This window comes from Dasypus novemcinctus, chromosome 13 (assembly GCF_030445035.2).
Source record: "Dasypus novemcinctus isolate mDasNov1 chromosome 13, mDasNov1.1.hap2, whole genome shotgun sequence".
Taxonomy (NCBI): Eukaryota; Metazoa; Chordata; class Mammalia; order Cingulata; family Dasypodidae; genus Dasypus; species Dasypus novemcinctus.
The window spans coordinates 60,409,951-60,434,665 of record NC_080685.1 but is presented as its reverse complement, the minus strand read 5'-3'; the positions used below and the strand labels follow the sequence as shown (position 1 = coordinate 60,434,665).

At 36.5% G+C, this 24,715-nt stretch overlaps 1 protein-coding gene across 4 annotated transcripts in view; it reads right to left on the bottom strand.

The window, feature by feature from the left end:
- Positions 1–24,715, bottom strand: part of CEP350 (centrosomal protein 350) — a 188,895-nt gene that overhangs the window by 5,420 nt on the left and 158,760 nt on the right. For all 4 annotated transcript variants that reach the window (XM_058274814.2, XM_058274815.2, XM_058274816.2 and 1 more), the window contains 6 exons: positions 23,581–23,717; positions 19,211–19,293; positions 15,804–17,818; positions 14,545–14,952; positions 14,308–14,454; positions 11,615–11,737 (listed from right to left, as the gene is read on the bottom strand). In XM_058274814.2, coding sequence (XP_058130797.1) covers positions 11,615–11,737; positions 14,308–14,454; positions 14,545–14,952; positions 15,804–17,818; positions 19,211–19,293; positions 23,581–23,717 — 2,913 coding nt within the window. The remainder of the gene's footprint in view (positions 1–11,614; positions 11,738–14,307; positions 14,455–14,544; positions 14,953–15,803; positions 17,819–19,210; positions 19,294–23,580; positions 23,718–24,715) is intronic.

Here is a 24,715-nt window from a genome sequence, read left to right as displayed (position 1 = left end):
AGAATGTGTCGGATTACAGCAAGCATATGTTAGGGTCTTATACCACATCCTTCTGAGTAAGATGGGAAAAAAGAGACAGGTCAATTAAGTAGATTGACAATTGTTTGATTAAAGAATGACTCTAAACCTGAAAACAAGTTTCTGCTTGGAGAACTAAAGAGCTTTTTCCTCTCTGTTATCATTCTATCTTATTCATATTCCAGGACAGCTATGACCACAATGAATTGTATTCTGTTTATCTCTTCTTCCATTAGCCTGTGAGTTCCTAAAGGACTGTTTCTTTCTATTTAGAATTCCCCAATGACTGGGACAATGCAAATAGAATGTGCCAAACAAATCTTTGTATATGAATATATTTAGTGATTGTTTTTGGTACCATCCAGTTTATTATTGTTAGCAACGACCTAGATGAAGGCTGGCTTATCAATTTTACAGAGACGCCATGAAGCTGGCAAATATAACGACTATGTTAGAAAAGCGAATCCAAAAATGTGTTGGTAACCTGGAACCATGGGCCAAATTTAGTAAGAAGAAGGAATAAAATAAGGTTCTGTACTTGGGTCAAAAAAATATATATATACAAGAGTACAGGTTGGGGTTTTGTCTTGAGGTTTTCCCAAGCTCTTGTAAGTCCTATGAGTATGATACCACTAAAGCAAACAAAAAAACACAGTGTGATCATAAATTGCATTAATCATAGTATCTGGAACAAGGGATACTGTACTAAACAACAGATGAAATATATGGTCAATTCTAAAGACTATTTATAAAGGGACATTGATACAACTAAAATTGATGATGCTGAAGGGACTCGAAACAATGTTAGACAACAGGAAAGAATACTGGCATTCAGGAGAATAAGACTCAGGTAGAACATGATAGCTGCTTCAAAAGGGTAGAGTCAGAATTAAAATTCTTATATAAAGCCCCAAAGCTGTAGAAGCAAATTGTAATTACGTGAAAATTAATGAATTCAGATACAATATGAGTAAGAACTTAGCAGTAAGGAGAAAATCAGGAGCAAGTGGGCATATTAGATCATAGGTTGTAAAGGAGATTCAATTATTAGCTGGATGATTTCACTACAGGGTTTGCCATTTTAAGTGCAGTTTTGCCTACAGCAGGGAGATTTTCAAGGCTACTGTACATAGAGGATATGCGAATGTTCTAATTACTTGTTACTTATTCCACATTATACATTCTTTGAGAATGCATTGCTAAAATTGGCTAACATTCTTAGTTAATCTGAGATGTAAATTAATAGAGGCCACTGTTTGTGAAGTGGTAAAGGGTCAGTGAAAGAGATTCTTTTCTGGCTAACAAAAGGCCTTTATGTTTAAAACATATCCCTGTATTTCACTCACTTCTAATAATGCCTAGTGTAGCTAAGACTGATTAGGGATCTTCTCAGTCCAAGCAGCAATAGTTAAATTATAAATTATTCTTAATCTGAAATTACAAAATGTTTAATAGCATAGTTTAACATGTAATGAGGGAAGCAGACTTGGTCCAACAGATAGGGCGTCTGCCTACCACATGGGAGGTCCACGGTTCAAACCCCGGACCTTGACCTGTGTGGAGCTGGCCCATGCGCGGTGCTGATGCGTGCAAGGAGTGCCCTGCCACGCAGGGGTGTGTCCCGTGTAGGGGAGCCCCACGCGCAAGGAGTGCGCCCCGTAAGGAGAGCCGCCCAGTGCGAAAGAAAGTGCAGCCTACCCAAAAATGGCGCCGCACACACAGAGAGCTGACACAGCAAGATGATGCAACAAAAAGAAACACATATTCCCGGTGCCGCTGTTAAGGATAGAAGCGGTCACAGAAGAACGCACAGCAAATGTACACAGAGAACAGACAATTGGGGGGGGGGGTGGAGAAGGGGGAAAGGGGGAAAGGGGAGAGAAATACATAAAAAAATAGTTTAAAAAAGGAGAGAAAAGGCCATCTTAAAAAAAAAAACATGTAATGAGTGCTTAAAAAGAGCAATTAATATTAAGTTTGAGGCTGACACCCCTCCACTCCCACCATGTATGAATTCCATCCCCTCTACTCAGGGATATTGCTCCAGCAGTCTCTCTTCCTGTATCATCAAATATTCCCTACCGAACCTTTCCATACCACATACAAAGAGCTAAAGAACCTCTCTTGTCACCACTAACCCCTTCATTTTTCTCTTTACCACAAAACTCCTTAAAAGTGTTCATTTTGCTTTCCCTAATTTGTCTCTCATTTTTTTTTGGAACCACTCCAATTAGACACACATCCAATCCCTATCACCAATGCTGCTTGAATTAATATCGAATAAAGATCAATAGCCACCTCCACATTGCTAATTTCAAAGGTAAATTCTCAATTCAAATCTTACTTGATCCATTAGCATTTGAATTGATGCCTACTCCCTTCTTGAAGAATTTTCACCTGGCTTCCAGTATGCCACTCTCTTGGCTTTCCTCTATTTCACTGGCTGCTCCTTCTCAGTCTCCTTTGTTGGTTTCTCCTCACCATTCTAACTCTGTAGACATTGGAATATCCCAGGAATCTGTCCTCGGGCCTCCTCTTTATTTGTCTACATTCTCTTCTTGGTCTCACAGCTTTGAATACCATCTATATGCAGACCACTCCCAAATTCATATCTCTGGTCTATGCCTCTTGCCTGAACTCTAGACTCTATTTCTCTATTTGGATGTCTATTAAACATCTCAAATTTAACATGTCCAAAATGAACTCTTCATCTGGCCCTCCTATTACTTCTGGGATGTCATCTCCTACTACTCTCTCCTAACCCTCGCTCTGTTCTAAACACAATGAAAGTTCCTCCAACATGCAAGGTCCCCCTGTAACTTATGCTTGGACTGTTCTCCCAAATGTCATCATCTAAGTCAGACTTTCCCCAGCTACCCTACCTAAAATTGCAATCCTTCCTTCCCCAATATTCTTTTTTTCTCTATATATATTCAACTTATTTTTTTTTTTTGTTCATCTATCTTACCCTACTAGAATGAAAATTTCTTGAGTTTTGTCTCTTTTGTTAACTAATGTATTCTCAGTGCCTAGGATTGCCTGGCACATAAGTGTATATGAAATAATTATTGATTGTCTGGAATCAATTTGAATTGGCCCCTGGGGCTCCTTGGAACTAAGTAGATTCTTTTCAATAACATTTAATCAGGGAAAAAATTACCAGTATTCTCTATTTGTTCCCCATTGTTATGTAGCAGGTCATTTATGCATATCTCAGAGTCCTCTTTTCACATGTCTTAATTGTGTTAACACCACAATCCAGGGTGATGAAAGAAAGATTGAAATTGGTTAGAAAATTGCATTGAAAAGCTTGACAATATGGCTGACAGTATGATATCATTTAGAAAGTAGGAGTCACAACATTCTGGGAATTAAATCTACTGGTAGCATTAGGACCTTGAGGTAGAGATGACAGTCTGCCTGTTCTTAGCCAAAGTGCTTCTGTCCTTAAGGATGCTATATCAGACATTGGTGGCCGATTAAAAATGCTATGTATAGGGAAGCAGCTGTGGTTCAAGCAGGACCCAGGTTAGATCCCCAGGAACTCCTGGTAAAAAAAAGAAAAAAAGGTGTCCCAGACCTGCATGGAGAGGTGCAAGGCCCCTGTGCAGCACGGAGAGGAGGCTAGCCCCTGCACAGTGAGGCAATGCACAAAAAAAGATGGTGAAGGAATGAGGTAGGGAAGAAAAATGCTAGGAATGAAACAGCTTTAAGTGCATGTATTTTTTTTTTTTTTTTTGCTTTTAACTTAATTTTTATTGTTGACACTATTACAGATATATAGAACGACCACAACCATATTAACAAAACAAAAACCCGTGCACAGAAACAAGATGAAGAAAATATATCAAGATGCTAACCACAGTCTTTGGATGGTGAAAATATGGGTGAGTTTCTCTTTTACATTTCTGCAACTTCAAAGTTTCTATAATGAACATACTGTGTTTATAATGGAAATACAAGGAATAAACGTGGATTACCAAAACACTATAGTAAGATCATTCAAAGAAACCGAGACAAAATATTTAACTGTAATCCCACAACAACCATACAACTATTTCTCAACTGTTTTCCAAATTTCTTCCCATCTTATAATGCATGTATGTTTTTAATAGAAAATTAGAATTCTTACTATTACACCTTAAATAGCAAAAATCTTCATAGTTATATACTCTAGCACCAAATCAAATTGTTGGCCTAGTTCTCATCTACATAATTTGGATTCTGGCTATTTGCAGGAGGGAGGATAAGGATCATGTAAGAAAACCATTGTAAATGAATGAAAATGATAAATATCTAATATTTTTGAGAGCTCCTATATGCCACTTTTACATATTTTATCTCATTTAATCATCACAACAACTCTATGAGGTTGCCATTTTACAGATGGAGGACCTGAGACAAAGAGAGGTAAGATAACTTATCCAAAGTCACATTGTGAATAAGTGGAAGAAACAAGATCAGAATCTTACAGCAGTCTGATTTCAGAGGGCTTGATGTTAACTGCTACGCCATACTTTCAAATTTTAGTGAACAGCCATGAGAACACTTTGGGGTTTAGTATACTCAAAAATATTAAATGAGGCTTAAGAAGTTTCAGGACCCTTTGAAATTAGAGATCTTAAGAAAAATTACCAAGAGTCAAAACTCTAGGAAAACAATAAAAATCATCAATTTTATATGAAAAGATGGCTTCATTTTGTCTGACCAAAATATTAACCACTGTCATCTCTTGATCTTTTAAATTATGATAACCAAATATTTAAAAATAAATTTTGAAAAAGTTTTGGAGTACATTAAAAAAAAAAAGAAAAAAAGAAAAAAAGAAAAAAGCAAAACCAAAAAACAACCCAAATAACTGTATGAGGAAATTAGCTGGCAAGATTCAGTTCCAGCAAAATGTAAGTAATACATTGTAAGATAATACAGTAAGATAATGCAAAAAAACTTCTTATATAAATAAATAGATATACTAAATAAAATATTACAAAATATTTTTGTAATACATAATAAAATCCTGAGTAAGGAGAGAAAATCCTAAGTAACAAAAACAAATAGGAATTTAAAATAGTGGAAAGTGCTACAACTGCTTAGGTGAGGAGTAAAGAGCCATGAAAGACAGAATAAGGTCAAAGATATGTCTGCAAGAGTGCCATAGGAAACTGAAAGAATCTGGAATTGGCAATATTTTAAAAGACAATAGCTGAGAAATTTTCAAAATTCTGTAAAGATATGAATCTAGAGTCAATAAGCACAACGAATCTAAAGTAGGATAAATAAAAATAAATCCACAGCTAGACACATCCAGAGAAATTGGAGAACACCAAAACAAAAACCTTAAATAGCAATGATAAAGACAAGAGCGATTGCCCACAAACAATTGCAATGACATTTCTCAAGAACAATAATAGAGGACAGATCACAGTGAAATAATATCTTTGAATAGCTGAAGTAAAAGAACTATAAATCTATAATTCTATAATCAGCTAAACTATCATTTAAGAGTGTGAAGGGAAATAAAAACATTTTCAGAGAAAGACTGAGAGTTTAACTGCACACCCAAAATTAATGAAATACAAAAGTATGCAAAATACAAAAAGAATACAAAATACAAAAGAAATACAAAAGAAATACAAAAGATGGGAAACTCAACTCAGAATAGAATGGAAGGGTGTGGAGAAACATTGGTCTTTGTCTTATTTTCTAATTTTTGCTGTACTTTTGAAATATTTCATAATTAAACATGTAAAAAGATTCAGAAAAATAGTCAACAAAAATTTAGCCTCAATAATAAAATTATATAGAGTAAAATGAACTCTCATCTTTTGCCTATTAGGCAAAACTCATAACAATAATTCATAATAGCTGGTTTTGGCAAAGGTAAGAAGAATCAGTCTTACACAGAGCTGGTGAGTACATGCAATTTAGTACAACATTTTTCAAGAAAATTTGGCAACATGTATAAAGTCTTAACATTCTACATACACTTTTTTTTAAAAGATTTATTTTTATTTATTTCTCTCCCCTTCCCCCGTCCCCCACCAGTTGTCTGTTCTCTGTGTCCATTTGCTGCGTGTTCTTCTTTGTCCGTTTCTGTTGTTGTCAGCGGCATGGGAATCTGTGTTTCTTTTTGTTGCGTCATCTTGCTGTGTCAGCTCTCCGTGTGTGCGGAGCCATTTTTGGGCAGGCTGCACTTTCTTTCGTGCTGGGTGACTCTCCTTACGGGGCGCTCTCCTTGCACGTGGGGCTCCCCTACACGGGGGATACCCCTGCGTGGCATGGCACTCCTTGCGTGCATCAGCACTGTGCATGGGCCAGCTCCACACGGGTCGAGGAGGCCCAGGGTTTGAACCGCAGACTTCCTATGTGGTAGACGGACACCCTATCCATTGGGCCAAGTCTGCTTCCTTGCATACACTTTTAAACAACAATTCTATTTCTAGGAATTTATCCTAAGGAAATTACCAGAACTATGTGCAAAGATATACCATAAGCTATTTATTACAATAGTGTTGTTTAAAAAGCAAAAAAATTATTGACCGGTTAAATATCCAATCAATAGAATACTATACTTCCACAAAAATAAAATAGATTAAAGTCATTAAAAATAATATAAAAAAAAGGAACATCTAGGGACATGGAAAAAAATGTCCACATTAAGTGAAAAGAATGAGATTACAGAACTCTGATGATCCTAATTAGTTAAAAAAATTCTCTGTACAAAGACAAAAGATCTCTATGTCAAAATAGTAGAAGTTACCTAGTAGTGAACTTTATTATTATTTTCTTTTTATTAATCAGTATTTTCTAAACTTTCTAAAATGAGCATGACTATTTTATAAAATTTATTTAAAACCTCTTCGTAATTCCTATTTTTGAGACATTTTCTTTTGTACTAAAGGAAAAACATTTGCTTTTTTTTATTAAAAAAATACTTGTTTGGGAAGCAGACTTGACCTAGTGGATAGGGCATCCGTCTACCACATGGGAGGTCCGCAGTTCAAACCCCGGGTCTCCTTAACCCATGTGGAGCAGGCCCATGAGCAGTGCTGATGTGCACAAGGAGTGCCATGCCACACAGGGGGGTCCCCACGTAAGGGAGCCCCATTCACAAGGAGTGCGCCCGTTAAGGAGAGCTGCCCAGCGCGAAAGAAGGTTCAGCCTGCCCAGGAATGGTGCTGCACACACGGAGAGCTGACGCAGCAAGATGATGCAACAAAAAAAAGAGACACAAGATTCCCATGCCACTGACAACAACAGAAGCGGACAAAAGAAGAATACGCAGCAAATGGACACAGAGAACAGACAGCTGGGGTGGGGAGGGGAAGGGGAGAGAAATAAATAAAAAAATAAATCTAAATAAATAAATAAATAAAAATAAAAAATACTTGTTTTAAATCCCTGCAAAACCATTAAAATCTCCAAATGCTGGGTTGCCTAACTCCAATAAGAGGAGAAGAGCCTGGTTTACTAAGCGTTTCTTATTAATAATTAGTTCAGGGACTAAGAGTATCATTTCATTAAACATTAAGAAAGTGAACGAATGCAAAAAGTTACACAAGTCCAGGGCTCTCGGTAGAAAGTACAAAATTATTTTATGATCAGAAAAGGGGATAGTTGCATAATTTATATTTTGTTTCCCAGTTCCTGAATCTCTTCAATTCTTATACACAGACATCACCTTCACCCAATCTATAATCATCATATACTTGCAAAAGAAACATTTTGTGTGTTTGTATGTTTGAGAATTTTCTGTTAACTGCTGAAGAGATGTCTCTGCTTAATAGACCTTGTCATTGCTGGATGCTTCCACTGTCAGGGGACAATACCTTGTTGTTTGGTACATTTAATTAAGAGTCGCAGGTCTTTTTGCTTATTGTTTGCTTCTTAGATATATTACTTGCTATTTGTGATTAATAGTTCAGATCTGAAGATGGCGCCAAATTGCTGTACTCCCCTTATAATATATTTAACCTTATCACTATTAGGAAGATTTTATAACCATGTGAAGAGAAAGCTGTGTACAAGCTGGAAGCCGTATGTATTAAATCTTTGCTCTCCATGTCATTATGAACTGGGAGTTCACAGTTCATAGGTCTACTGCCTATGCTAGTTCTTTCATTTTCTCTGACAAGTGCTCAAGATAAATTTATGGAAGAAATTTTGCTTTAATACACCTAAGCTAACATCTTTCACCTATAATACCCTTTTAGTTGGTCTTTTTTCCTCCACTTTTGGTTCTTTTGAAGCATTCCTCCAGTGATTTAAAACTGGAAATTTGATATTGTAATTTCTCTTAAGCTCTTTGCCTTTAACATAAAATCGAAAATCCTTAAGACAGATTATAAAGTGCTGCAAGAGATAGACTTTATCTATACTATTCCTTTTTTTTTTTTTTCTTGTGCATATGATAGCGGTGTATCTTTTTTTTTTTTTTTTAAAGATTTATTTATTTATTTAATTTCCCCCCCTCCCCTGGTTGTCTGTTCTTGGTGTCTATTCGCTGCGTCTTGTTTCTTTGTCCGCTTCTGTTGTCGTCAGCGGCACGGGAAGTGTGGGCGGCACCTTTCCTGGGCAGGCTGCACTTTCTTTTCACGCTGGGCGGCTCTCCTCACGGGCGCACTCCTTGCGCGTGGGGCTCCCCCACGCGGGGGACACCCTTGCGTGGCACGGCACTCCTTGCGCGCATCAGCACTGCGCATGGCCAGCTCCACACGGGTCAAGGAGGCCCGGGGTTTGAACCGCGGCCCTCCCATATGGTAGACGGACGCCCTAACCACTGGGCCAAAGTCCGTTTCCCCTATACTATTCCTTCACTCTCCAACTATTACGACATTTCAGCACAAATCATATTCCTTTTTCCATTTCAGGGTATTTGCACAAGTGGTTTGCTTTCCCCAAATTGTTTTTTTTTTTACCATACAGTTCAGTTAATGCTTATTTACCTTTATGATTTCAGCTCAAATGTCACCTCTTCAGGGAAGCCTGCTCTGAGCATCCTCATTATATCAGTTTCTCCTGGTTTGTGCTTTTACAACAGTTCCCTATTCTTCTACTTTTGCTATTTAATTTTTAAGTAAACACCTGTGTAAACTATAGATTAATAGTTAATCTCTGCCAGCAAATTGTAAATTAATGAAGGGTAGGGTCCGTGTCTGTTTTGCCTACCATTCCGACATCAGTCCTTAATCAGCACAATTCTTGACTCAAAGTGTGCAGAGATGATTTATAGGAGATATGATCAATTCAACTGATAGTAGATGAATCTCTTTTTCAAAAAAGATTTATTTATTTATTTTCCCCCCCTTCCCCTCCTCCTGTCCTGCTGTTTTTGCTGTCTGTGTTGTCTTCTCATTTTCTCTCCTCTAGGATTCACTAGGATTCTATTGTGGAGACTCCTGATGTGGAGAGAGGCTCCCTGTCCATTGCACCACCTCAATTCCTGGCTTCTGCTGCACTTCACCTTGACTCTCCTCTTGTCTCTCTTTTGTTGCGTCATTATCTTGTTGCATGACTCATTTCCACAGGCACAGGCTCACTGTGCAGGCACTCGTGTGGCCCCTGGCTCACTGCATGGGAACTTTAGCTCACTGGCTTACCATGCTGGCACTTGTGTGGGCACTGACTTGCTGCCCAGGCATGCTTTCTCTTCTTCTTTTTCACCAGGAGGCCCCAGGGATTGAACCCAGGTCCTCCCATATGGTAGGCGGAAGCTCTATCACTTGAGCCACATCTGCTTCCCTCTTTCTCTTTTTTTGAGGTAACGGGACCTGGAATTGAACCCGGGACCTCTTACATGAGAAGTTGGTGCTCAACCACTGAGCCACATCAGTGCCCCTGAATTGGTTTTTTCATTTGTTTGCGTTTTTTTTTTTTTTTTTTTTTTTAGGAGTTACTGAGGATTGAACCCAGGACCTCACATATGGGAAGCAGACCCTCAGCTACTGAGTTACATCTGTTCTGTTTTTGTTTGCTTTTAGGAGGCACCAGGGATTGAACCTGAGACCTCCCATGTGGGAAGCAGGGGCTAAACCACTTGAACCATATCTGCTTCCCTGAGCCTTTTTTTTTTTTTAAGTTAGGCCAGTAAACAGAATTTATTTGGGATATTGGGGGAAAACAGAGTTTGCTGAGAAATGGGAGAGAAAGATGGAAATACCAAATTTTGGTGCAGGCCCTTCTAGGCAGAGAGAGCCCTGAATCTCTCTTGAGATGCTTTTTTCTTAATTCCTAAGAAGTAGAAGAAGTAAAATCTTGGAAATTAATAAAACACTACAGAAATATGAGAACAACTTTATCTTCTTCAGAGGTAAATATTTATGAAGAATTAGATGGTTAAAATCTTGGCTCTTGCAGGGGAAGCAAAGAGTGATTGAGAGGTAAAGAATTTTCTTGTTTGTTTTTGTTTATTATTATTGAAATAATGAAAATGTTCTAATAATGATTGTCGTGATGAATATACAACTATGTGATTATACCAAATACCACTGTTGTATACTTTGGATGAATTATTTGCTTTATTAATATGTAAAAAAAAAATCTTGGCTCTTATTTCCTATTTAAGTCACTAATACTTTTGAAGCTAAATTTCTTCATTGGAGAAACAGAATAACACCAGTCCTTTCTACCTCAATTACTATGAGGATCAAATGAGATATGGCATGAGGAAGAATGATAAACTGTGAGACACTAGACAAATGTTATCTATTATGGTTATTGTGTAAACAAAGCAAAAGAGAGATACATACATGGGGAAAGATATATTTAAGCATTAAACTTTTTTTCATTATACGAATATCAATATAGGTAAGTTAGAAAGTCCAGCATAAAAACCTGGGGGGTCAAACCTGAATCAAGTAATAGCTGAGTCTCTCTAGGTTTTGTTAAGGTTTGTTACTACTTAATATTCCCTTAGGGAAGAAAGATAATTAAAAAAATATATATATATTTTAATATAATTAGTATTTCTGATGTGAGAAAAATATATTGCAGAAACAAATTATTATCCAGCTAAAATTCTGGGTAATAATAATGGTAATAATGATGAGATGATAATAGTTAATATTTACTGAGTTCTTATTTGTGCAGGGAACTGTTCTAAGTGCTTTATACATATATATAAATATTTATTTAATTCTTTTAATAGTCCTATTGGGTATGGGTATGTACTATTATAATCATCTTCCTTTTGTAAATTGGGAAATGAGGCACAAACAGGTTTGATCACTTGCCCAAGACTATACACTAAGTGTTAGAACAGAGATTTAAGCCTAGGTAGTTTGGCTCCAGAGCCCAAGTTATAATCCACTGATCTCTTTTCAGTTCAGTCCGTAAACTTTGCTTCTGTTCAAGTTTTCATTTCCCAAGTTCTCTACACTCACAAAATACTTCTGACTAAGTTAAATATTCATCTACCAAGTATAAAAGAAAGGAATTTCCAAAACAGAGGGGTAGAAATACAGTAAATGAAGGTTTAAGACTTTAATCTTGTAGACTTAAGATCACTTATATTTCTTTTCCTTTCAGAATCTAACTATATTTTGAATTATTTAGAAGGCATGGTCAAAATAAAAATAGCTCAGTTGTATACACTGACCAGGATATGATCCACTCGATCTCTTTTCTTTCTTCCAAATTTCATCATTTTCTGCCAATCTGTTTTGTGGTTTGGCTCCTTTTTAAGACTGAACAATTTGAGTACTTCAGTTGCTATGAACTTCTGTGAAAATAAAAGGATTGAATGAAACACACAGTTTCTAGGGTGTAAGTGTTCACAATGAGGTGAACAGATTTATAGTAAGAATACCACATTTATAACAAAATATGATACAAATTTCTTCCACTTGCTATTCCACTTAGCAATTTGGAAGAGAAGAACATTCCAAATCCTCAGTCTTTATTCACTTTAAAAATTTGTATTTACAAAATATACAAAAATAAAACCCACTGATGAATCTACAAAGAAAAACCACTTTAGCATTCCCTTTGCCCATATTTGTTAGCTAACTTCAAGCTGGCAAAACTATTAAAGAAACAAACAAACAAAAAATCTCAATCTAATAAATCTCAAAATAATTTTTGGTGGCACTGCCATGTGAGAAATGTATAAGGCTTTGACTAGGATAGTTTACTGTGAAGCACCAAGACCTGAAATATGTTAAATTAAAAAAAAATTAATCAACATTTCAGTATGAGAACCATAATTTTACTGCCAATAGTATTTGAACTATTACCGTTAAAAAACTTTTCAATATTAAAATTAGTGGGCACCATTTATTGTGTTGTATTAATGTATGCATTTTGATGACGGTATTGTTTTAACTTTATTCTTTGACATTAATAATTTGTTCTATTTTTTATTGTTGTTTTGTTAAAAACAACGTTCTTAATGGGGAAAGGGACACATTTATGAATCAGAATCACCTGAGAAGATATTTAACATGCTCCCACACTTCATCACAGCCTTCCCCTACATGTACCAGTGTGTGTGTGTACGCTCCCATGTGTTGAAGTGATGTGGGGGCATTTTTGGGACTTGGAGTTGTCCTAAATGATACTGCAGGAACAGATGCTGGACATTATACATCCTGCCATAACCCACTGAATGGACTGGGGGAGAGTGTAAACTACAATGTAAACTATTATCCATGTGGTGCAGGAGTGCTCCAAAATATAATTCACCAAATGCAATGAATGTGCCATAATGATGAAAGAGACTGTTGATGTGGGATGAGTGGGCTGAGGGGGTGTAGGGGGTATATGTGAACCTCTTATATTTTTTGGATGTAACATTTTTTGTGATCTATGTATCTTAAGAAAAATACAATAAAAAAATTGATGGGGGTGAGGGGGTGGGGAGTGGGGTATATGGGAACCTCTTATGATTTTTGTGATCTATTAACTTTAAAAAAAAGATAATTAAAAAATAAAATTAAAAAATAATAATAAACAAAAAACTGACAAATAAACAAAGAGTTTATCTACTGCAGAGGTCTAGAAGGACTAGAGTACACCAGTGTGTTTGGATAAAACTCCTCAAGTGGTACTGATAATAACAGTAATAATGATGAGATGATTCCTCAAAGTTGAAAATCATTAAAGAGGGTTTTTTTAAAAAAAGACAACAAATCAAATTCATCTGTGAAAACTTTTTCGTTGTTGTTATTTACTGTAATCTAAGCCAGGAGTGAGCAAACATTTCTGTAAAGGACTGGAAAGTAAACATTTCAGGCTTTGTGGGCCATATGGTCTCTGTGGCAACCAGTCAACTTTGCTGTTATAGCAGGAAGGCAGCCACAGGCAATATGTAAGCAAGGAGGAGAGGAGGTGGTTCAATAAAATTTTATTTATAAAAACAGGTGGTGGGCTGAATTTGGCCCATAGGTCATAGTTTGCCAATGTGATTTAACTATACATTACATTTCATAAATATCTGTTGGTGTTCTGTTAGTGCAGTATGTTTTTTTTTTTTTTTAAAGCATTTTATGATCAAATAAGTTTGGGAAACACAATTCCTTGGGAACTTTTTAGAAATAGAGAATTTCAGGTCCCACTTCAGACCTACTGAATAAGAATCTGCATTTTAACAAAATTACCAGATGATTCATATATACACAGTTTGAGAGGCAGGCTCTGGAAATACTACCTTTACTAAATTAAGGAAAGATGTGAATAGGCAGTGAATATATTTTCACCAATTTGACTTCAAAGTTGGTTTGTAGCTTCTGCCACCTAATATTTTCAAGAATTTCTTAAATAACAAAACAAATATTTTTTTATCTATCATATTACTATCTTACATATTTCAAAACCACATTACCAATTTGAAATCTCCAAAATCGGGGATGAAAAGTGATTAACATCTAGGTGCCCAGGGCTGGCATACTGAAAGACTATGTTTTCATGTGCACGTCTAGAACATTATGTTATCTTTAAATTACCAAAAACTTACCTAAAACAGCTTTGAGTTGCAATAATTTATTCTTAAATATTAATATATTATTTAATTATAAAAATATTACATAATAAATATAAATTTTGTGTGTATATATAAAAATCTTCTTTTATTTTGCAAAAACCCGAGGATTTAGGGTTCCCTCTCAACCCCACCCCTCTCCTGCTTATGAATTCAATGAATCAACAAATATTTGTTAAATACCCACTATGTGTTAGGCCATAAGGATACAAAAGGTGATTAATAATACAGAATACCTGCTTCTAGGGCATTTATAGATCTGTGTAAATAAATAGCAAGTCAAAAAAGGAGATACTCTATAGTTTGCGGTTTACCTTGATTTCATCAAGGTCATTTGGATTTTTAACTCGCCGGAAATAACTAGAGCTGATTCTACATGGCTTCATCCAGACAGGCTGATTCAAGTTGGGATCCTCAGCAAATATTTCCTCAAAAATTTCTTTTGTTAAATCAAAAACCGCCTTGATAGAGAAAAAAAGAAATAAAATGGCTAAGAATCCAAATTTTAGACAATGGAGTAAGAATTAGAATTATCCTTCCATGTTACATACCTGTTTGTAAACTTTTTTACTAGTGCTTTCTATATCTTGACCCTTACTGACACAGTCAAGCAGTTTTGTAGGAATACTGATGCTATGAAGCTCATGACCTAATTCTTTCCATTTCCAAAGTTCTTCTGCTGCATCATGTACAAGAATTTCTACTTCCTCTGCAGTGTGTGGGACTGAGAATAATGTCTCACATGGCTTTTGGGGAGCTTTTTTAGATTCTGCCATTAGAGGTACAATTGTCTCTTCTGCCTTATTTTTTTGGACCTTGTGAGAGGAGCTCAAGCCAAAGTCTTCTTCAAACCAGTCTTGATCATCTCCTAACACGCTCAGGAACTCCCGGCTGATCTCAAGTTCTGCAAGTCTCTTAGCGAGCTCTTCCTGCCCACTGGCACCAAACACTGGACTCTCCTACAGAAGTGCAACATTCAAACAGAATACTATTTAGTGACTTCAGATCACTTAAGTTTTTTTTTTTAAGACAAAGTAAATGTATTTATATATTTAATATTTCTGTCCAAATAAGAAAAGCAAAACAGTTTGGTGGCTACTAATGAGAAATTTAAGGAAAAACTATCCTGTTTGCTACTCTGCTTAAGTTTTATAATTGACTTTTTATAAAATGTTTATTGATTAATGCTTTCATTTTCTTTTTGTATCATCATTATTTTGTTTCTGAAGGACTATCTTTCTCTCTGGTATGGAAACGGGATGTGGAATTTCTCACCTTTGGTGATTATGGTGATTTTCTGGCTCAAGTTACTCAAAATCATTACTTTTGCTCACTTGTCCATGGGCAGCCTAAACAAGCTGATGGTCTGAGTATGTCATAGTGGATATATTCAGTTTTACCAAAATCAGCATCACAACTGATAATCTCTGCAGGGCAATGATAACTGAGTAGAAATAATTTCATTGGTAAAAATGGGTTTGAAGAACTGAACTGAGAACCATTGGTAAAACTCCATGGAATAAATTTGTACATACTCTTGAGAGTATACAGGAATTGTCAAATCAGAAGTTTAAATTGACGTTTTAGTTCCCATAAACCTCCTAGTGTTTGTGACAACCTTATAGTGACTACTCATGACATAACAGAGGACAATTATACTTCACACAGAAAAATACATGGCTTTTAAAAACTAGTACAATGATCTTTATCTAATATACATCAAGAAAAAACTATTAGGAGCCACAGTTTAAACTGCACTATACAGGTAAGGTAAATCAACACTTTTTTTCTGAGATGAAATATTACTTACAGATCTGGGGCACATATCTGGAGAGGAAATCTCTTCTTTTTCATCTTCTAATTCAGACCTTACGAAGCAACTTGGACCAGCTAGTGACTGCTCCTCAAGATTTTGGGATAGGCCTTGGGATGGTACTTTCTTTTGGTTATCATCAAGAAGTTCTTGATTGCTAAGCTGGATTTTCTCATTCCTAGCTTTTTTGATCTGTTGCAGTTGATTGACTGTATCCTTCACAAAGACTTTTAGTAAACTATCTGTCAGTAAGCTGACTCTTTCCAGTTGGTGCTTTGACTTTTTTTCCTTACATAGTGGTAACCTCAGCTGGGCTTCTAATTGGTTCTTTTCTTTTGTTAAAAGGTCAAGAAGTGGGGTAGAAAGCTTTTCTGAAACTTCTGAATATAGGTTCTCTTCCTTTTCAGTAACTTGCTGATTTTTCAACTCTTCAGAAAAGGTATTATCTAAAGTATCATCTTCCACAGCAATGGAAACCTTTTCTATGGCACCAGAAACAAGATCTTTGTTTTCCTTCGAAGAAGAAATCAGCGAATCCACTGAAGAGCGCTGGTGAATGCAGGCTTCAAGTGCTCCAGAACTGTCTTGTATATTTTCTGTTTCTTCTTTAAGGTTTCTGTCCACTGAGGTTTTTCTATTGTGCACACCAGATAGAGATTTTTCATAAAAACATTCAATTGCATCTTTTTCTCTATCAGACTTCGTACCATCTGCATCTTTTTGTTCTTGATTATAATATTGACCATACTGTTCATCTGAGTAAGAGTTTTCATCTTCATTTATGTCTGTATAGTCTTCAAAGTTCTCTGGAATGTGAGATATTTTTTGAGGAGGAGCAAAAATACCATGCTTCTCTTTGCATACAAAATATACAATGTCATCATATGTTCCATTGTTATTTCCTTCAGGTTTATCCAACTCCACTCCAGCCCAAAATCCTTTTGCAAAACTAGTTACACCTTTGAATCTAAGAGTTCCTGGCTGAACATTGCCAATTAACACCCTATCACCAATGTGGAAATCAAGTAACTCATCTGTAATAGAAACTGAAATCAAGGAAGGTGATTCAGTAACTCCCTCTTCATGCTCTACGTCACTGCGCTCCTTATTTTTCATAAGCTCGGTAGGGGACTTGAGTTCTAACAGCCTTTCAGAGTGGACACTGCTGTGAATGGAAAGGCTTGGCTCACTTAAACATTCACTAATTTCATCATCACTACCAAAGCTAGTAGCTCTACCTCTAGAACTCTTTGTTGGCTGTGACTTATCTCTGTAAGACTGAGAGTCTTTCCTGAGAGACAACAAAGAGGATACCTCAAAATCATCTTTGTACAATTCAATTGCAATTTCTTTCTTGAAAGAAGACACTTCAAAATCTTCAGAGTATGGTAACTCTTTAGGAACGGAAAGATGTTCTGACAAAGATGAATCCCTTTCCTTTGTGTTCTTTTGTTCACAAATGTCGTTTTCTGACTGGAATTTCGGACTATGAACCATATCTTGATCTGACTGTCTCTCTTTCAGTATTTCCTCATTTTTATGAAGATTTTCAATGGTTAATTTAACTAAATCTTTCTGAACATTTACAGAATCCAAAAGAAGATCTTTCTTTGAAAGAATTTCAGATGAATCCCCCTGTTCCAGGTCTAGCTTCAGTAAGACATCAGATTTCCCAGATTGTAGAGGATAGGCATCTTCAATCTCACCCTCCTCCAATTTTCCATATTTTACCTCTTCCTGTATTTCTGATTTTTGACTAGATTCTTCTTTAACTTTGGCTTCTGACACATCAAGAATTCTATTAAGGACATTCAATTCTTTGAGAAGAGGTAATGAAGGTACATTTTCTAGAGAATCTCCAGATTCTGCCCTGGTTTTCCTTGAGGATCTGAGAGTTGGAGATATGGTTTGAAAATGCTCTTCTGCTCGACTGTCCAATTCAATCACTCTCTTTGCATATGCAGAAAGAGACCTTTCTGATACAGATCTCTCAGAACCTGACAATACGGCATCTTAAAGAAAAAAAAACATAAAAATTATTTGATCACAATCTTTCAATTTCTGTAACACAAGTTTAAATAAAAAATCCTAGGGAAGAAAAATTCTGGTCAATAAATATGACTGTTTTGGTTATGATATAAGGCAAGTGTTTCTTTAGAGAGAATACACTATACCAAAAATAAACATTTATGACGACGCTGAAAAATTTAAAGTTGGGAGTAATTTCTTTTATATCAACCCATAAAGTGAAGAAAATAGATCTAAGTTTACGGAGATGTTGCTTTGCTGTTATTCTCAAACTATGTAAAAACAGAATGGTATGATGAATATTACATTAATTTTTTAAATAGTAAAACAATGAGGGAGGGAGAAAATACTTCTACATAATAGTCCAAAACAATAAATTTTCCTGGGGACTTTAAGTAAGCATAATATAAATAAACAAACAAAGAGCAACTATTTCTAAAAATATAGCACTTTAGCCAACTTTGGAAATTAAGGAGAAAATAAATATGATTTGGTGAGTAATAAACCAAGAATTAAAAGTTATGAATTCAAATCTCTATTTTGTTATTGTTATTAGGCAGGCCTTCTCATGTCCCAGTTTTGTTTTGTTTATTCCCTCATTGGATTACATTTTAAATTCAGAAAATGTAGATAGTTTAACCTGAGAAATAACATAGGTGGAATTTAGAGAATGCTGATGGTACATTTAGCCATTTTAGACTGTCTTCATGCCTCAGGTTTTATTCATAAAAATTGGGACAATAAAGACTGATTCACAGGGAAGCGGATTTGGCTCAACTGAGAGTGTCTGCCTACCACATGGGAGGTCCAGGATTCAAACCCAGGGCCTCATGACCCGTGTGGTGAGCTGACCCATGTGCAGTGCTGATGCGCACAAGGAGTGCCGTGCCACGCAGGGGTGCTCCCGCATAGGGAAGCCCCACACGCAAGGAGTGTGCCCCTCAAGGAGAGCCGCCCAGAGTGATAAAAGCACAGCTTGCCCAGGAGTGGCGCCACACACATGGAAGCTGATGCAGCAAGATGACACAACCAAAAGAGACGAAGAATCCTGGTGAAGCTGACAAGAATCCAACTGGACACAGAAGAACACACACAGCGAATGGACACAGAGAGCAGACAACAGGGGGTGGGGGGAAAGGGGAGAGAAAAAAAATCTAAAAAAAAAAAGTACATAAAAAAAAGACTGATTCACATATCTTTATGTACAACCAATATAGCACTTTAAAATATAAAAGTTACTTAAAATGCTTAATAATCTATTATGTTAAAGAAATTCAATTTTTCATAAAAAAGATGTAGATGCAGAATTTTATAGGTCTTTTACACAAATTCTTAGACAGGTAAATACAGCTTAAATATTTTTTCTAGCTACATACCAACATGCTCAGCAATAGACTCCAGGGATCCTCTGGGACGTTCTGACTCTGTTAGTGATTTCCAATTCTTTGCCGTTTCAGATCTGAAGTAGAAAAATTTATGAAAAGTAATAAATGTAGTCCTCATACTATAGTAATTGGTAACAAAATACAATTGTCCTTAGCCAACTACTTGCTTCTTCTTCTCCACAGGAGGTAGTCTAACCTTTACCACTTTCATCAAGCCTATTTCTGGTTCTCGTTACTCTCAATAGATGATGACCGTAACTCTTTTACTGAGTAGAACAGAGGCAATCAGGCATGAACTCTTACCTTCAACCTTTCTACCTAACAAATTTATCTCCAGTCACAACTGGCCCAACTGCCTTTCCTTATGTCTGCAGGAAGGAAAAGACATGTCTCTTACTTGTTCAAAGCCAATTATTCAAATCTCTTTCTGTCCTGGATCCCATACCTTTCCACAGCTTCATAAACAGTACTAGTCAATTATCCATTCTCTTTCCTACAATCTCTAGTCCTTCAATCTGACTTTTCCCCCTCAATTTTTAAGTATGCCTCAAGTCTCAAGAAGTGTTTTTCCTTTAATTCTTCATTCCTCCACCCTATGCTATTATCCTCTCATCTTTTATAGTTAACAGGAAGAGTTATATTCACTATTTTCATTTCTTTGCCTCTTCTTCATTTGCTAAGCCATAATATTTGGTTTCTACTTCTACTTTTTAAAATAATTAACCACTTAATTGCTACTATTTCATTATAATTAGTATTTGGCTTCTTTATTTTTTTAAAATTTATTTCTTTCCCCTTCCCCACCCCCTCCCCCCAATTGTCTGCTCTCTGTGTCCATTTGCTGTGTGTTCTTCTGTGTCTGCTTGGATTCTTGTCAGTGGCACCTGGAATCTGTACCTCATTTTGTTGCGTCATCTTGCTGAGTCAGCTCTCTGTGTGTGCAGCGCCATTCCTGGGCAAGCAGCACTTTCTTCGTGCTGGGCGGCTCTCCTTACGGGGTGCACTCCTTGCACGTGGGGCTTCCCTACGCAGGGGACACCCCTGTGTGGCATGGCACTCCTTGTGCATATCAGCACTGCAGCGTGGGCCAGCTCATCACACGGGTCAGGAGGTCCTGGGTTTGAACCTTGCCCCTCCCCTGTGGTAGGCAGACGCCCTATCCGTTGGGCCAAACCCGCTTCCCTTTGGCTTCTTTTTATTCTCTCTGAATGCCTATTTTCCCTGGTGATGTTGCTCTATTTCTGGCTTTAACCACCGTCTATTTGCTGATGCTACATTTCCAACCTTGACATCTTTCCTATATCATTCACTTACATGAGCAATAGGCAACTAAATTAGCATTTAAAAAACCAAAATCATAAGGTTCCCTCAAAAACCACCATTTATGTTAGTGGAAATTTAACTCAACCAACTATCTAAAACAGAAAAATCTATAAAGTCATCCTAGATTTCCTCTGCCCCCCTCATCTAGCACTTTAACTGGCAAGCCTACTTCCTGAATATTTCTAAAATCAATCTCCAATTTTCTATTTTTTTTTTAAAGATTTTTTATTTATTTAATTCCCCTCCCCTCCCCCGGTTGTCTGTTTTCTATGTCTTTTTGCTGCGTCTTGTTTCTTTGTCCGCTTCTGTTGTCGTCAGCAGCACGGGAAGTGTGGGCGGCGCCATTCCTGGGCAGGCTGCTCCTTCCTTCATGCTGGGCGGCTCCCCTTACGGGTGCACTCCTTGTGCGTGGGACTCCCCTACGCGGGGGACACCCTTGTGTGGCAGGGCACTCCTTGCGCGCATCAGCACTGCGCATGGGCCAGCTCCACACGGGTCAAGGAGGCCCGGGGTTTGAACCGCGGACCTCCCATGTGGTAGACGGACGCCCTAACCACTGGGCCAAAGTCCGTTTCCCCAATTTTCTATTTTTAATCTTACTTGAGGTTTGACTTAGGCTACTGTTCTTCCTGCTTCTAAGCATATTTTGGGCAGAAAGATCTCTCTAAACACAAATCTGATCAAGTTGCTTTTTGGTTAAAATCCTTCAGTACCTTATTTAGGAAAACTATATTATGTAGAAATTAAAATAAAATTTAAAGATCGTAATATATGGGAAAATGTTTAAGTAAGAAAAATACAAACAAAATCTAAGCATAAAAATCTGGGAAGGACATATATCTAATAGTTGACATCTGCTATTTTGGTATAGTTGGGCAGGAAATATTTTAGCCTTTTTATCCTTACTGCTTCTCCAGATATTATAATAACAATAATAATAGTAGTAATAAAGCAGCTAATACACAGTGCTTACTGTGTTAGGCCCTATTTTAAGTGTTTCATAAATATTTAGCCTTTTAATCCTCATAACAACTATATTAGTCAGGCATTATTATTACTTTCCCTGTTGTATAGGGATATAAATCACTATTAAAAAAACCTAAAGCACAGAGAGGCTAATTAACTGCCCAGAGTTCTATACAGCTAGTTGGTCCTGGAACCAGAATTCCAACTCAGGTAATGCTAAGTTAATTGTGGCAAGTCCTATAATTGTAACAAAAACATCCCAAAATATTAAAACATTAAAAGCAAAAAATCCTTCAAGGGTAAAATACAAACTACTAAGAATGGAATGAATACAGATTTTTACTATTTGGCTTCAATTTATCTTTCCAGTATCTTCTAACTCCAGCAATATTTTATTATGTTCAGCTTCTATGTTATATCAAGTTCATTTTTGCTTTTGGGCATTCACACACGCCCTTTTCTCTGAAATGTTCCCCTATTTCTCATTCCCAATGACCTCCTAATCCCTATGCCTTATTTAAAATTTAGCTTGAATGTTATAACCTTTTTTTATGTAACACATATATTTTATTCTAATGTGATTATTCAGTTTCTTCTATATTTACTTTTACTGGCCACATAATATTCTATTACCTGAAAAGAATAATAATTTACTGAGCTATTTCCCATTTTTGGACTTAAGATCACTTCTAATGTTTTACTATTTATATAGGACACTATGATAAACATATTTATGCAAATCGATTTTTCTCCCATATTTTCTCAAATTTTATTTCCAGAAGTGGGATTACTGAATTGCATTTTACAGATGACTTTTTTAACTTTTGAAACATTGCCAAATCGCTTTTCAAAAGGTTTATGACTACTTATAATGCTACGATGTAGTAATGCAGAAGAGTACTATATTTGCTGTACCACACCAGATTTCAGGATTCAAAGTCTATTTTAAAAATTGAAACTTATTATATATCTGTTTTGTGATTATATCATGCACAACACATTCAGTTTAGTGAAATTAATGATATAATCAATATTTTTACTTCTATAGTTTCAGTATCTGTGAATTTGAATTTGGTGAATCCAAAAAAAAAAAAGACTTTTTTAACTAATCCATTCCTGTGGGTGTGAGATCCTTTGATTTCATTAGGTTCCATTAAGGGACCTTGATTGGATCACTTGATTAGATTGCTTTTGATTGGACTAAATCAGTAGGGTGTGACTCAGGTTGGGTCTCTGCCCTCTCACTAGAGTCTTATATAAATGAAGACAGAGAAGAGACACATAGAAAAGGGAGCTCTGCCATTTTGACCTGGCAATGTGTGAGGGAGGACTCAAAGATTGCTAGCAGCCGAAGCTGAGCATGAAGCCCCAAGAGGCTGGGCCCACAGAGCAATTTGAGGCTTAAGAGATGAACCATATGCTTGATCACCCACAGGTGGACTCAGGGAGAAAGTGGAACGTCTCAGGCTGAGAGAGGAGGTCTGGAAAGAGACAAACCATATGCCTGATAGCCCACAGCTGAGCTCCTAAAGATAGTGAGCTCTGAGGGGGAAGGCAGGACCTCAGCAGAGATAGGCTGCTATATTGCCTTGTCACACAGTAGGATCACCAGGAGCCAACTTTGGAGAGAAAGCACCTCTGATGGTGCTTTTTAAAATTTTTTGAGGTGCTAGGCATTTGAAGGGACCTTGTAAGTGGGAAACTGGTGCTCAACTACTGAGCCACATCGGCTCCCCTGAGTTGGCTCTTTGGTTTGTTCACTTTTTTTTTTTTTTAGGAGGCACCGGAAACAAAACCCAGGACCTTCCATGTGGGAAGAAGGTGCTCAATTGCTTAAGCCACATCTGCTCCTCTCTGACGGTGCTTTAATTTGGACGTTTTCAGAGACTTGGAACTGAATCTTTTACCCCTAATAAATTTCCTATTATAAAAGTCAACCCATTTCTGGTATTTTGCATTGGCATCCTTTGGCAAACTAAGACAGTTACTGAAAAGATAACCTCCACTAAAAATCATTTGCCATTCTTTTTTCAAACAAGGCAGAATATAGATTATTTATGAAAAATCTCTACCTGTGTATTGGTAAGGACTTGATCTTGGGTTTTTCAGAAGCTGAGGAGAGCGTTTTAATCTGAGGCTTGGCTGTTGGTGATGTTTCCAAATCTCGGCTAAGCTCGGCTTCAGTTTTCTTAATGAATTCATCATATGACTAAGTTTAGAAAAATTACAGCAGTCACTATGCAGAATTTTTAAAAAAACTTTTTAGTTTACAAAATAGTATATTTTATAATAAAATATTCAAACAGTAAGATGATATAAAAATCCCACTCCCTGCCCCCTAGTCTCATTCCCCAGAGCTCTATAACCTGTTACTTATAGTCTATGTATAAACCAGATGTATAATTGTAATCATCAGTATCAATTAAAAAATGATAAAGTTTTAATATACAGTAGTTTAATACTTATGGAGCAATAATTTATACCCTGCCACATTAAAAAAAATACTTTAAATGATTCTGTAATTCTTTTCTGATGGGTGTCCTAATGCTTTCATGGTACTTTCAAGAAGTTTAGCTGTTTGATCTGGATTTCAATGGCAGTAAGCTTCTAAGAAGAATGTACTTAGGACATAAATTCTAAAGAGAAGGAAAGATGTGGTTGGAGAATGACAGTTCAGAATTTAAAAAGAAAAAAGTTTCCCAGTTATTACCCATTCTGTGAACAAGGCTTCTCTAATTTAATTATATTTATATGAAATCTAAGGGAAGGCCTCTATCTATTAAGTCTCTCCTTAGTTTTCTTGCCTGAACACCTTGACTTTCATAACTTTCACTATTTGAGGTTGTTTCCAGACTCCTCACCATCCATATTATCTTCATCTGGATTCTCAGTCCTTTGATAAAGTAACTCCTGGTATTAAAAATATACACTACAGATATTTAGTAAGACTAGCTAGGAATATATAGGGACTATAACTTCTCAATCTGAAAGTTGTATTCATGTAAGTGCAGTCCATTTATTTCACTTGTGATCAAATAAAATCTAGGACATTTTAAAATATGAATTGCTATTACATATTACAAATTTCCCTATTGCATGCAATAATTTTAAAACAAATATGGAACATTCCTTTGTCTTTAAATCATTTAATAAAAGGTTGAATGAGATAAATCCTTGTGTCACTCCTCTAGAGACCTCCTTTCCAAT